General features: G+C 38.0%; 1 protein-coding gene across 1 annotated transcript in view; it reads right to left on the bottom strand.

The window, feature by feature from the left end:
• Window positions 1–4,289: 4,289 nt before the first annotated feature.
• The window catches only part of LOC150077392 (DNA damage-regulated autophagy modulator protein 1-like), a 58,929-nt gene continuing 48,453 nt past the window's right edge, over window positions 4,290–14,765 (bottom strand). The window contains exons 5-7 of the mRNA XM_090386068.1: window positions 13,326–13,497; window positions 6,115–6,188; window positions 4,290–4,579 (exon numbers count right to left, since the gene is read on the bottom strand). Coding sequence (XP_090242194.1) covers window positions 4,343–4,579; window positions 6,115–6,188; window positions 13,326–13,497 — 483 coding nt within the window. The 3' untranslated portion in view covers window positions 4,290–4,342. The remainder of the gene's footprint in view (window positions 4,580–6,114; window positions 6,189–13,325; window positions 13,498–14,765) is intronic.

The following is a 14,765-nucleotide window of genomic DNA, read 5'->3' as shown; positions in this document are numbered from 1 at the left end:
AAGTTTCATGCGCTTTCAATAATATTTTTTTTTTAATCACAGATCCTGAAGTCAACAAAGTTGAATAAAAAAGGAAAGAGAATAAAATCAGTAACCTTGCAGTCATCCAGTATTTCGGGAAAAAGGAAGTAACACCAAACGCAATTCATGAGGATATGGTTACAATAGGAGGGATGCCCCTTCCTATTCCCAAGTTAAGAAGTTGGTAGCAGAATTTAAACGACATAGGAAGAGCATGGAAAATGACCCACAGTTGATTGGTTGATTTTGATTTTACTGGACCCACAGTGGAAGACCTGCAACGTCCATCACTCCAGTTGTTGCCAATGCACCTGAACTGGTGATGAATAATCAACGTGTCACAGTTCGGTGCATTGGTGGCGTCTTGGACATCGCATCTGAATGTGTGTACCACATAACAACAGAGTTTCTCGCTACGAAAAAGGTGTCAGCACGCTGAATCCCAAAGTGGCTGACTGTAGATCAAAATCACACAAGGATTGTCAAGTGAACATTTGTATCGTTTTCAAGCAGATACAGTAAATTTCCTTGCAAGGTTTGGGATCATGAATGAGAAGTGGGTCCAATACTTTCAGTCAAAGACAAAGGAGTAGTCTAAACAGTGAAAATATTTTGCTTCTCCTCCAATAAAGCCAAATCAATTCCTTCCTTTATAATGAGGTCTTGTGGCTGACTGGAAAGCATCAGGTTGGCTGATCATTATAAAGGATTTCAATATTTCAACAAGGTAAGCGCAGGATGTGCGGTACCGTTCTAATTATAGGTGGGAGCATACCCTGTGTGGGCAATGACGCCCAAATTGTTTCATTGAGAAAGTCATCTTGTAGGTTTCTTGTGCGAATGGACTTCAGACATTGTTGCCTACTTCGCATCGATGTACTTCATTCTCTGAAGGATACTACGAATTGTGTATTTAATATTGTATGTATGGTATTGTAAACATATGGTGAGGTTGCCCAAATTTGGCAAGGACTCCCAGGTAAAAAAAAAAAAAAAAAAAAAACTCCAATTGGAACGGCACACTGGCTTATATTCTGTGTGGATCTCATACACCATGCATCAGATCAGATGAGAACGTATTAATATTTATTAGTGGAGTAGATAGTCGATGCAACTAGGTGCTTTTCACCTATTTGCATCTATTCTGTTGAGTTATGTACTGTCAAGAGTTTCAGCATGGACTATATTCTGATTTAGGGATCATATATACGTGACGGATTGCATATGATGGGTGGACTTAAGTTGGTTCATCTGGACTTGCTGCTAACAGCGTTTATAATCTTCCAAGATATGCCTCATGTGGAAAGTGCGTCTTTGGTGAATGTCAATTCTTTTGAACTTCATTAAGTCTGCTAGCGTGGTCTCTTCTTTCTGGTGGCATTTCGTTAAGTCTGAACTTCATCAATGTTCACTTTTTATAATTGATGGATTGATGGCGTTTTAGTGAGCTTCCTATTTAATGGAGTGTTGAAGTTCCTGAGTGGCTTTTACTGGACCGGACTAACTGTACCTGTGTTTTAAATATAGGTGTTTATGTATATTGTATAAGTGAATTCATGTATCTGTGTCTCTAAGTGCATTATTGTATGATATGGCGCGGACGCCAGTTTTTGGCAGGGAACGCCTATTTTAATAAATAACAAAAAATTAAAACATATTTCAACAGGGTAGGCGCAGGATGTGCGGCACCGTTTTAATCATAGTCGGGGACTTACCCTGTGTACGCCATAACGCCCAAATAGCTTCAGAGAAAAAGACAACTTCTCCGCGTAATGTAAAAAAGGAAAATTAGCTGCAGCTATTTTCGTTGCACTCATTGTTATGCATTGCATCAATCCTCATGCAGAGACGATCGCCCTACTAACCAACAACATGTGGGTTAACAACATGCACAGGTAATTTACCTATGTTACTCTCGGTTAAAGGGACGTCTATTGCAGCTTGTTGTGCGGTACTGGTCATTTAGCAGGGCAATCACGTGTTATTATTAGTGCAATTTCTACACTTTATACTCTATGCATTTTACTATACTTTCTCTGCATTACTATTTTTTTCCTAAATGCATTGTTTTTCTTATAACAAACATTTTAGATGGCTCAGTAGTAATATGCAGTTCTTTGCGCTGTGGCAGACTCAGTGTGTCTCTTATTATAAGTACATCGGAGGATTTCGGTAAGGTCACGCAGTTCCTTGTACTGCACGCGACTTCGATTACTCATTTCTTCTTGGAGGGTTCTTACGTAGATGGACTTTGGACATTATTGCCTAATTTTGAATGGATGTACCTCATTCTCTGTACGGTAATATAATTTGTATCTGTAATACTGCATGTAAGTTATTGTAAATACACGGTAAGGTTTCCAGTATTTGTCAGGGGCTGCCAAGTACAATAAATAAAATTACCTGGCTGTCATCCATTTTCAGCGTTGATTCATAATGTGTTGATTCATAATGTGTTGATTCCAGCTGGATTGTCATCCAGCTGGAATCAACACATTACAGCATCGATGGCTTTAAAAGTGTATTGGCTTCAAAGGGGACTACATTAAAAATTAATATGTTACTAGATTCCTCAAATAAACCCTTCATACTCAGGAGACGAACTTTTAAAACGTCCATCTTACTTCGGCTTGCGATATCTTTTGCTAGGGTGGAGAACTCGTATACAGATCCTACAGACCCTCTAAATGCTGCGTCTATGCTCATTACAGTCAGTATTAGCACTGTTGAAAAAAAAAATAACCCTAAATTATTGGTTACTTTTCTACCAAGATTTATTGTAAGGATTCTTATATAAAGAAAAAAAATCAAAATTTTCGATTTACATCCTTACAAACAAATTGAAATGATGGATTAAGAAATTCCTGCTTTGAGTGGTTTTATATTTATAACCTCTTTTGTATTTCTAGTACAATTTGTCAATGTCACTCAGGCTTCAAATTACTTTAAAAACATTTGTCAAATTACCTCAAAATAAGACTAATTTTTCCATGTAACCATAAAGAATCCTCTGTTCTTCCACCAGAGAAAAAATATATTCATGAGATTACCTTCAAAAATTTATTCCGGAGTGAATGCGACGTAAAAGAAATCTCGAAGTGCAAAACTATGCCCATAAAATAATATTAAATAATTATATACAACACTTTGCCTGAAGTTTTTGTTTCAAGTATTTTGTATATGTGCTGTTCAGAGTTAACTAATTGAATATACGAACAGTATATTAGTAGATACTGTAGTCAATAGAAACAAAAAGTTAGGACAAGTTAACCAATGTTGGTCATCGTTATATATGAGGTATGAGGTATTGAGGGTCTAGCGGCTCCTGGGATTTCTCCCATCTCCGCGAATGTTCTATGTATCGGTGACAGTACCCTGTCAAAGCCAGAGATTTAGAAGTGTGTGGGTCATGAGTAGTGTTATATGTTGTGCCCATTGTTTCTCCGGCTTATTGGCCGCCAGGCCCCTAATGGGACCAGACGTTGCCCATACCTCGCCACGTGGAGGCTAGCCGGGTGTTACCATTGAGTCAATTGTACTCTGGCAGGTCCTGCCACTTACTTTCCTGGGATTTTAGTGGCTAGGACCTAAAATAAAATTGGAACGACCGCGGTTGATTTTAAATCACTTACATTAAAGCACTAATATGGGGTTTGACGCTGAAAGCCTGTTTCTAAAGTGCCTAAAAGGTTGGGCGAAAAATTTTGGTGTATTTTAAATTTGGACGTGTAGGGCTATACGCTGTGCAAGAAAAAGTGCTGGGAGGGGAGAGTGAAGGCTGGGGGGTGAAATAGGAAGAAGAGGGTCGATAGGGTAGGTGACCCCCAATTTTTCAGTCAGTTTCTTGAAAAACTCCTTTTCTTTAATGATCCAGACTAAGGTTAACACTGAAGGATATGATTATTTTAACGAGAACCGCAGCTCTAATATCAGATTTTTATATAAGATTATCTAGTCGCATTCCAGATATACAAGTATATAAACTTATACTATATGAACTTCTACGAGTACTACTGATATTATAATAATGGTATGAGTCTGGAGATATTAGTTTATTTCTGACTTCGGTTGCACTTCATTTACTTGAAAAAAAAGTATTAAACAAGGTAGAATCTCAGCTTTCTTGGAAGGTTAAGAATACATGTATATCAAAAGACTCGGAGGAAACGATGTTTTAGCCTCATTAACGCTTCCAATTTCTCCCGCGTTTCAACGAGAAAGTTATTTGCTAGATGGAACTTCCTCTATAATGAAAACTTACTCCAGAATGAAAATACGACGGTGGTAGTGGTTTATTTTGAAAGGGTGGAGTTCATTTTATCTATGAGCTAGGACCGGCGTTCGATAATTTCCTGGAACAATCTTTCACATTTGGCATCATTCCTGTTTTCCCAACGATTATTTGGACCGAATGCATTCTTGCATCTTGGATTTGTGTGAGAAACTGCAGTATGTAAGTGATGCAAAGAAACCATTCGCAAGCGGCACAGAAAATGTAGTAGTCCGTGTATTCGTCTGGAAGCCTCCATGGCTTGCACGTATTTTTTGTAGTAACAATCTGAAATTGAATAAATATATAATTAACTACCGAATTCAAGATTACAGAAAGCTTTTTTATAGCTAAAATATCAAATATATTGCTTTTACTTCAAGCCATTAGTTATAAAAACTAAGAAAAATATTCTTGAAACAGCATCGTCCATACCACCGAAAACTAGTAACTCAGTTTCCATAAATATAGTAATGATATATCGTGCATTCTTAATACATAAAAAATAGGCTTTTATAGGCATACTATAAAATTTTAATGCGAAAAGTTTGATTTTTTGTTCACTTTTATGGTAGAGGACTTTGCCTGAAATCTTCTTCTTGCATGTAAAATCAGTTTATCACAGATTTGTCTTTATTTTTTCGGAATTATGATACTGTTTATTATTACCAATATATAGTAGATATCGGCCAGGAGTGTGGCTACCTATATTTCGAGAACTGCCCATCTAGCAAGGTATTCCAGAGCTGTTCCTGAAAACAAGAGCACAGACTATCAAGCTGACCATAATAATAAAATTATTTAGTACGTTTTCACAGCCCAGTGGTAGTGAAATGCTCGTTCACCTCGCAACATATGTTTTTGTAATTGAGGTTCTTTGACACAAGGGCTTCCTAGGCCATATTGTGCTAAAATCGCCCATATTAGCCTCCCAGGCAGAACTGTGGGTAAATCGTCCAATTATGATGATTATACACGATTGTATAAATCTATGCATCAATTAGTGAAACAGTTCGCCAAGGTCTGCATCACTGCCAAGAATGTAAAATGAGGTTGATGGTTCTTTAAAATTGAATAGAAAGATAAAGCTGGTTTTCAGAATGCTTGACTGTTAATAATATTAAATGAGTTTTATTGAATGAGTTTTTATTGAACTGTGTTGGACTGTTAGCTTTTTGTTAGGTAGGATTTGCAGAATGAACATAATGAACCGATGCAGAATCATTTCTTCTCGCTTCTGCTTCATCTGAAACTAGATGGCCACAGGTAGGAACATAAACAGTCATCCTAGACCCGTTTCTTATAGCAGGCATCGGCGTCGACGTCTCCGAAAACTGCCACTACTGTACGAGCTAATTCAGTCCTATCATAAATATCTCAGGGTGACCACAATAAAAGTTTCACGCTGACAACGTTCGGACATTTCCACGTCAGCGTGAAATTACGTAACCACTATCGTGCCATGGTATTAAGAGTCGATGTTCTGGCTGTGCATTAAGTAATTTAAGATTAAAGGGAAAGAAAAATGATCACACTTCTCAGGATTGTTAGATCCAATTTTAAAATTTAATTTCCTCGAGTTAAAATTAGATGTATCGAGAGCAATTAGATGTATGACCACTGTTAGATGTAACAGTGGTCAAATCGTTATTTAGGAAGCACATAATAAATCCAAAAATTTGTCTACAGAACACTAATTAAAAAACTGCACGTTAAAATTCAAAATACTAATGACAACTGAATACTGTATTGCCTTTGATTATTCAAAGAATCAAAAAGATATATTATAAAGGTTAACTGTATTGATAATGATTGGCACTTACCTCTTGAAAGTTCTTTTCTGTTATCCCACCAAACATTGCCTTAAAATTCATAGCTTTATGCATGAATATACATACTTGCAGACGTCAAGGAAGTGATGTAGATTGTACAATCAAAAATATACAAAAAAAAGAGTAAAATAATAATAACTATTATTATTTTACTCTCTTTTTTTGGCTGGTGCAGCGTAATCTGAACCATCTGAACAGAAGACAAATCACTAAGTCATTGAAAACCGTAAAAAAAACGAGGGTAATTTATGTGATTTCTCTCATAAGTTGATATAATAATTATTTTAATTATTTTTTATTTTTATTTTTCATTCTTATTGTTGGCCATTTTGATTTGGTTTTATCGGCGCATCAGAAACAGAAACAACAATTCGTCAAAACTAGATCATATGAAAGATAAATAAAAATACAGCAGGATTGCAGTGACCTATGGTAACAGGTAACTGAAATCCTTCAGATCTGCGGTCACCGTGTTTAAAGGGTTATCTGCTCAGCCAGATTTTATGGCTAAAAGCAACAGAAGAGAATCGGAATTCACTCGCTAAACACTGGAGGCTGATAAAATGAAAAACTAAAATGGTGTCGCAGTTCTTGCACTTCGAGGAGGGCTCGGTGTGTGCATAGTGTTAGGGAATGTGCCCCACTTCTGCGCCGTATGTACGCTGTGGTGATAAACAATACTACTCTGAATGTCAGAAAAAGTGTTTTGTGTTGTTTATGTAAGTGTTTGGTTTGGGTTCTGTTGTTGTGTCCTGGCATTTGGCAGTGGGGCCCCTACTGGAGTCCCACGTTACCGCACTCACCATTGGGAGGTTGTCCGTTATTCGCTATCGCTGCTCTCCGCCAGGGTCGCATGAGCTTCCTGGTTGGAATGGAGACCAAAAAGGAGCTAAAGCATGGAAAAAGTACATAACGTACGAGAGAGGGAGGTAAAGAGAGAAATAATGGATGCAGATGAAGGCATTCCCTTACGTCTCTCTTTACGTCAAGGAGAGTGCAGCATGTGAAGAAAAGTTTGAAAGTATAATGGAGAGACAACTGCTTCCATAAGCAATAAAAACAGCTTTCATATAAAGAATTGGGACATTAGATTGTCGATAGAACGTTGTTTCTAGTGAATACATATACTTGAGACCCATAATCTAATTTTAATCGCATGAGTGCACGATAGAAGCGTAATAAGCTGCAATCAGTCTGCATCCCATGAAGTAGAGAGGAGGAAAATATTCAGCCTCTCGTATACTTTGTGTACAGCAAATATATTGAGAGAAAGTTAGCATTTGATTCTGGCTCTATTGGAATAGTGTTTTTTATCCAAGCCTCAATTCAAATTAGGGACGAAGATTACGCTTACGAAAAAAAAAATGTACGTAAACGATCCTAAAGTAAGAGCCTGATTCAATTAACCATTGTCCAGTAGATGAGACGATCAATGACTTGTTGGTTTTGTTTTTCAGTGACCCTCATGTTGCATGGCTGGGGATATATGTTAAAGTCATAAATATAAAAGGCACTATTTATAACTGGAGGAAGTTATTCAGTAATGGAGTTCCTTTCAATGGCAAAAAGCTGGTTCTTGGAGAAGTCCCTCCTCTTGACAAAAATACCGAGAGAAGATGAATCCTACACGAACTTCATATGATCAAAGCGATATAAAGCTTTAATAAAAACAGGGAAGTGATCCCTATGATTAAGACTATAAAGGCTATATGAGGGTACCAACAACTCTTCAAGTTGTGTTATAGGCTTTTTTCCATGCCAAAGGAAACTGACACAAGGTGGTCTCGTTTTTGGAAATCATCTCTGATAAATTTTTACGGTGTAACTAAACGATTCAGAGCGGACCTGTTCTTTTAGAAGCCGTACTGCATTCTACAGATGAGGTTATTTGCTTTTAAATACTATATAAGACTAGAGTTGACCATTCTCTCCAAGATTTTGCATATAAAACTAAAAAAAAAACAACTATTATAAACTATTATATTAGGGTCACCTAGGAAATCACTTCAGCTACCCATGTGTATTATGGCTGTAAATTGCGTGCGTGCTCTGGTCGATTTGCCTGCTTTGTTGGATGAGAAACCCCGGGTTCCGGAGGTGGGGGGAACTTGCTGTCCACTCCTGAGACCGACTACTGAATGAACTCAGCCACGGATTGAAAAAATTCCATAAAAGTTCCTTGCGTTATATACGGGCTTCGACCCCCGTCCTTTTCCACCCGGTTTGAGGAGGACGATGACGATACCACAATCGTAATACTATGTAGACGAGATTTCGTACAAGAGCTAGTCAAAGTCAAGAGCTAAGAACTTTGGGATCCCATCTTGGCTTAGCGAATGCACAGATAATTCCCTTGAGTCAGGAAACTGCTCTTTAAGGAAGATTCTGTAACAAAGGAAACACAAGTGATCCATAGAGTTTGGTTAAATAATGGATTTTCATAACAGATGTCGTCTGGTCCAACAACACTTGCCTTTGTAAGAGTGAGGACTGTTTTGAACTCTTTTATAGAATACTAAAGGAAACGGGAAACATCCTTTGTAGAAAGGATAGATGGAACAGGACCAGGGTATGTCTGCCAGGGGCAAAGGTTGATGACGTTGTAGACCAGATATCATCTTTTAAGGGCACAAAAGGTGATATAGTTGTACACGTTGGCACTCATGATATTAAGAGTAGGAGACCGGCAGAATTACTTAACAAGTACAGGTCACTGATGAAAAAAAGCCGTGAATTAGGGTTGAATTTGAAAGTGTCTGCAATTCTGCCCAGACACGATAGGAGGGAGTATATGATGAGAGCCTTGTCGATCAATTCGGCCCTGGAAAGATTGTGCAAGGCTCAAGGGGTAGAATGTTTTTCAGCCTGGACTGTACTTGTTAACAGGAGAGATTGCTTCTACAGGGATGGGAAACACTTAAATAGAAAGGGTGCAAGAATATTTGCTGATGCTATCGAGGCAGTGTTAGGTGGGTCGGAAAACTGATAGCTTGGGGGGATACAAGGACTAATAGTTTAACAGTAGCCGTAGGCAGAGGTGAAGGTGATTCTCGCACAACTTCTATTAGAATAAGTAGCGACCTGGAGCGAGGGGTGTTGGGGGTTTCAGGGACGGAGATGTCAGTCATTGTGAAACAGGTGGGTATATGGGATGTGTTAGAGTGGCTGGGAATAGGAATAGGTGCATGTATACTTGCATGTATACCAATGCTAGAAGTATAGTAAATAAATTTGATGAATTTGAAGTGTTGGTCAAGACATCAAAGGCGGATATTGTTGGGATATCAGAGACGTGGTGTCACACAGATATAAGGAATGCCGAACTGGAATTTGGGGAGTACAATGTGTACAGAAAGGATAGACAGGATAGGAAGGGAGGAGGGGGTTATTCTGTTAATAAAGAAGAACATAAAATCAAAAGAAGTGCGTCCAGTTGATATAGATGAACAGTGCACTGTTGAGTCAGTTTGGTGTGACATAAGCACTGCGAAAGCAAAAATTAGAGTAGGAGTGTGTTATAGGCCTCATGACTCGAATGAGTACAATGAACAATTGTACAGAGAAATAGAGTGGGCTAGTAAATCGGAATGTCTTATAATGGGGGATTTTAACTTCCCAGATATTGACTGGAACTTGTGGGTTGGTCACTCACACACTAGTCAGACTTTTGTGGATTTATTGGATGATTGTTTTCTGCAGCAGCATGTTCGAGAGGCAACCAGAGAAAGTAATAATACTCTTGATCTGGTTATCAGCAGTGATCATTCATGTATTAGGAATTTGCAGATAAAAGAACCACTAGGTGGCAGTGATCACAGTGTACTGACGTGGGATTTACTTAAAGATTTAATTACCATCAGGGGTAAAGGAAAGGGTTTTTGCTTCCGTAAAGGCGAGTACAGTGGTCTCCAACAGTTTTTAAATTCTGTACAGTGGGATCAACTGACGATGTTCCCAACAATAAATTCTAAGTGGGAAGCATTCAAGGAATAAATCGTGGAGGTTACTAAAAGTTTCATACCTATTAAGAAATATTGTTCAAGGTTTAGGCCTAAAGGGTTGTCAAATGAACTAATGAGACTCGTAACAGAGAAGAAAAATGCATGGGATGCATAAATTATCAAGCGACTCAGAAGCCTATGGCAGATATAAGCTAGTCTGTAATCAGGTCACAAAGGAGGCTAGGCAGGCGAAGGCAGATTACGAGAAATCCTTGGCAAAAGATGCTAAGAAAAACAGCAAGGATTTCTTTACTTATATAAACTCTAAAAGGAAGGGGATGAATCTGATTGGTCCACTTGACATCGATGGTTCGACTGTTGATGATCCTGCTCAGATAGCAAACAAACTGAATGAGTATTTTGCATCTACATTCACACGTGAGGAGTTATTAAGGTTTGAAAATGGCAGAAGGTTATCAAATTGCAGCAGGGTGCTTAATGATCTTGTAATAACTGAGAGCAAAGTGGAAAAGAAATTGTTGAAGTTAAACGTAAGAAAAGCACTTGGGGTGGATGGGATCTATCCAGTTATATTAAAGGAGGCGGCAAAGCAACTAAGCAAACCCTTAGCCATAATTATGAGAGCATCCTTGGACTCAGGGGAGGTTCCCACGGACTGGAGATGTGCAAATGTATCCCCAATTCACAAAGGGGGATCGAAGTGTGACACGAGTAATTACAGACCAGTTAGTTTAACTTCTGTTCCGGGTAAAATAATGGAGTCGCTGGTTAAAGATGCATTGCAGGATCATCTAGACAAGACTGCAGCAATAATTCAGACACAGCATGGGTTTGTTAAGGGAAAGTCTTGTCTGACAAATTTGACAGGATATTATGATGTGGTTACAAAGGAACTGGATGCAAAAAATAATTTTGATATCATATATTTGGATTTCAGGAAAGCTTTTGACACTGTTGCGCATGGAAGACTATTGTACAAATTGGAGCAGAATGGTATTAAGGGTAAGTTGCTACAATGGATAAAAGGATGGTTAAGTGGGAGAAGGCAGAAGGTGGTAATCAATGGGTGCTGCTCTTCTTGGACTAATGTTATTAGTGGAGTCCCACAGGGTTCGGTGTTAGGTCCACTGGTGTTTTGTATATTTATCAATGATATTGATGAAGGTATATCAGGCTTAATGTCGAAGTTTGCAGATGATACAAAGGTTGGCAGGGTTGTTAATGACAGTAATGGCAGTGTGCTACTGCAACAGGATCTAGATAATTTGGGCAGATGGGCTAAGAAGTGGCAACTGAAGTTTAACCTTGACAAATGCAAAGTACTGCATATGGGTAGAAGTAACCTCAGAGAAACGTACCAACTGTGTGGTACTACACTTAAGGTGGTAGAAAATGAAAAAGACCTGGGAGTAATTGTGCAGTCAGATATGAAGTTCTCTGAGCAATGTAGACAGGCTGCCAGGGCAGGTCATGGGGTTTTGTCAATGATATATAGGAATTTTGCTAGCACGGAAAAGGAGGTGATTATCCCTCTGTATAAGGCAATGGTCAGGCCACGCCTTGAGTACTGCGTACAGGTCTGGAGGCCTCATTTTAGGAAGGATGTAGATTTACTTGAGCGTGTACAGAGAAGGGCAACAAGATTGGTGAGGGGAATGAAGGGATCCTCTTACCAAGAGAGGCTTAAGTTCTGCAAATTGCAGTGGCTGGAGACTAGGCACCTGCGCGGTGATCTGATTGAGGTATATAAAGCCTTGAATGGGTTGAGCACGCTGAATTCTGATGGGATCCTTCCACTTGTTCAGATTACAAACCTAAGGGGGCATAAATTCAAATTAAGAAAAGACAGATGTAGAATAGATGTGCGGAAATTTGCCTTTAGCCAGCGGTGGTTAATTGCTGGAACAAACTTCCATCTGTCGTTGTGGAAGTTGATAGGTTGAATAAATTTAAGGAGGAACTGGACAGGCATTTGAAGGGAATGGTGTGATTTCTTTTTTTTTTTTTTTTTTTTTGGCTGATGCTGCATAAGCTCATACATTTGCTTTCTTGCATCACATGCCACTACTACTACTACTACTACTACTGGATAGAACACTGTTTCTAGTAGATACATTCACTTGAGGCCCATAATCTAATTTTAATCGCACGAATGCACGAAATAAGCTGCAATCATTATGTATATACATATAATCAACTGCTCGATATAGGAGTAAAAACCCTATGATGCGAAATTAAGTGCTCCTCATTTTTCTGTTTTAGGATCTGGAATGTATAAGATATCTTTACTGAAGTATCAGAAAATGCTTTCCCATGAGGATTTACTCTTGAAGTTGAATTTGCATTTGAATAACGCATCATTATATTCCAGATCCCTTCTACGAAGCACCACTTATATTTATACGTATACAGTATGTATATACAATCTGGGAGAGTATTAACGATAATAACAATGATAGGTAAAAATACTAAATACACTATCCTACCAAAAATGTTTAGCACCCTTTGTATTTTCCGATGTATTTTCCCGATGTATTTTCCCTTCATTTCATTTTCTGGATTTTAGCCGAGCCTTGGTGCTGATCGACTGAGTAATAGAAGACAAAGAGAATCACTATTAATTTTGGCTTTGACGGCGAATACACGTTTATGGTCATAAGACTACGATATCTTCGAAATATTCCACAGTCTTTGTTTTCAGCCCAATCTGGTGCTGTTGTGCATTTTGCATTTCCATAGCCTTGGAAATGGTAGCAGCCAGGTTGATGTTTTTGGAATTGCAATTTCAGCTGCATTGACAATATTTTCTGTGATGTACGTCACTGCTTTATAAAAAGACTCATGATTCATGTGCAGTATATTGGAAAGGGTGCTAAACATTTTTGGTAGGATAGTGTATTTAGTATTTTTACCTATCATTGTTATTATCGTTAATACTCTCCCAGATTGTATATACATACTGTATACGTATAAATATAAGTGGTGCTTCGTAGACCCATATGAGTTTGTACAAGGCCATGTCTTTTGTGCATTACCCCTTTGATCACCTTCACTCAGTTCACAAATGAAACTTAAATTTTAACAATAATGAATTTAAACTATCATAATTCTTTTACACAGCACAGCACAGTATAACGTAATATATTTATTTTTAACAGCATTTATACTAAGGTGTCCACTCTTCCTCTCCCACGTGTCACCTTATTGTGTATAGTGCAATACAATAACATGAAAGGATACTCGAAACAAGAGGGACGACTCCCAGTATCAGCAGTACTAGGCGTATTGCCAAGAGGAATTTCTTTTCAGGCCAAAGCATTCGTAGAATAGCACAGTCCAAAATCCAAAATACGGTACAGCTTCCAAAAAGTATAATGGCTCCAGTGAAATGTGGGATTGCAACACTCCACCCCTAAGTAATAAAAAGAAAACATATTAACACATATTTAATGAAACAGGAAGGCATAAAAGGTGAGAAAATTTTTTTCAGTTTTATATGACAGAACATGCCTTCACGGTTATCACAAATAAAAAGGTCTCGCGAAAAGAAACTTTAATCGACATTGGTTCTCCCACTGTGTCAGAGTAAGAATCAAAGGAAACCAGTCAATCCTAGACAAGGATTGACTGGTTTTCCCCTTCCTCAAAACCCTGATTTTTCATCCTGCAAAACACGCAAAGACCATAGAATGATGTCCCACGATACTCTCCTAAACACGAGATGCACTTGAGGCAATTACGTAGTAGTCTAGCTGGGAGGAAAAAGTATGTTCCTCGCATTGAGGAGCACCCTTTCAGGTTCCTCTCCCTAAAATTATCTTGTCTATTTTCGTGCTTTTCTAGTCGGTTTGCTGGTTTGTTAGATAAAAAATTCGCAATTTCCCCACCGTCTATCCTGAGACCACCTTCTTCGGTTGTAATCCTTTTGCTGCTTAAAATGCTACAAAAGTATTTCTCACCCTCAAAGAGGAGAACCCGAACAGAAATTGTTTGATAGTCAACTGAGTATTGATACTTTACAAAATGCAGGTATTCTTACATGAAACTTAGCACTATGTTCATCAGTGATGAAATTATCATGCATTATCAAATCCATTCTTGAACAATTCTTTTTTTACGATACCGGACATGAGTCTTTCTCCAAAGATAAATTGCCTGATTCGGAAACTCTCATCCTGTTATATCAGGTGAGAATTTCCAAATCAAGAGTCACCTTAATGGTATTAACCATAATTTAAAGAGTTAATTCTTAATTCGAAATTAAGTAACTGATTCATTTGCACAAATGGCTACTACAATTGTAAATCACTATAAATAGGGCATAACAGTCGATCAGTAGTGCAATGCACAACACGATGCATGCGTTAATAAGGGTATGCGTGATCAAATTTTGATGTAAATGGTTGTTTTTAGTTTTTCCTAACTATTCCTTGATTCTTTTGATAAAATTTGAACGAAGTGATGCAAATGAGAGAATTAAATAATAAAAAAAGCATGTCACCGAGAAGGGATTTAGTTATTTAATAAATAAACTAACCACAGAACTTTAAAGAAGAACCTTAATTGTCATCTTTATATTACTCATATCTTTAATTTTCTAATAAAACATTTGTTTTAAATTTTAGTTTATTGAAAGATATTTGAGAACCCGTCTGGCAAATGTTAGGAAATAGTACCACG

This window comes from Mastigoproctus giganteus, chromosome 12 (assembly GCF_048544385.1).
Source record: "Mastigoproctus giganteus isolate SK-2022 chromosome 12, ASM4854438v1, whole genome shotgun sequence".
Classification (NCBI taxonomy): domain Eukaryota; kingdom Metazoa; phylum Arthropoda; class Arachnida; order Uropygi; family Thelyphonidae; genus Mastigoproctus; species Mastigoproctus giganteus.
This window is presented reverse-complemented; position numbering and strand designations above follow the sequence as displayed.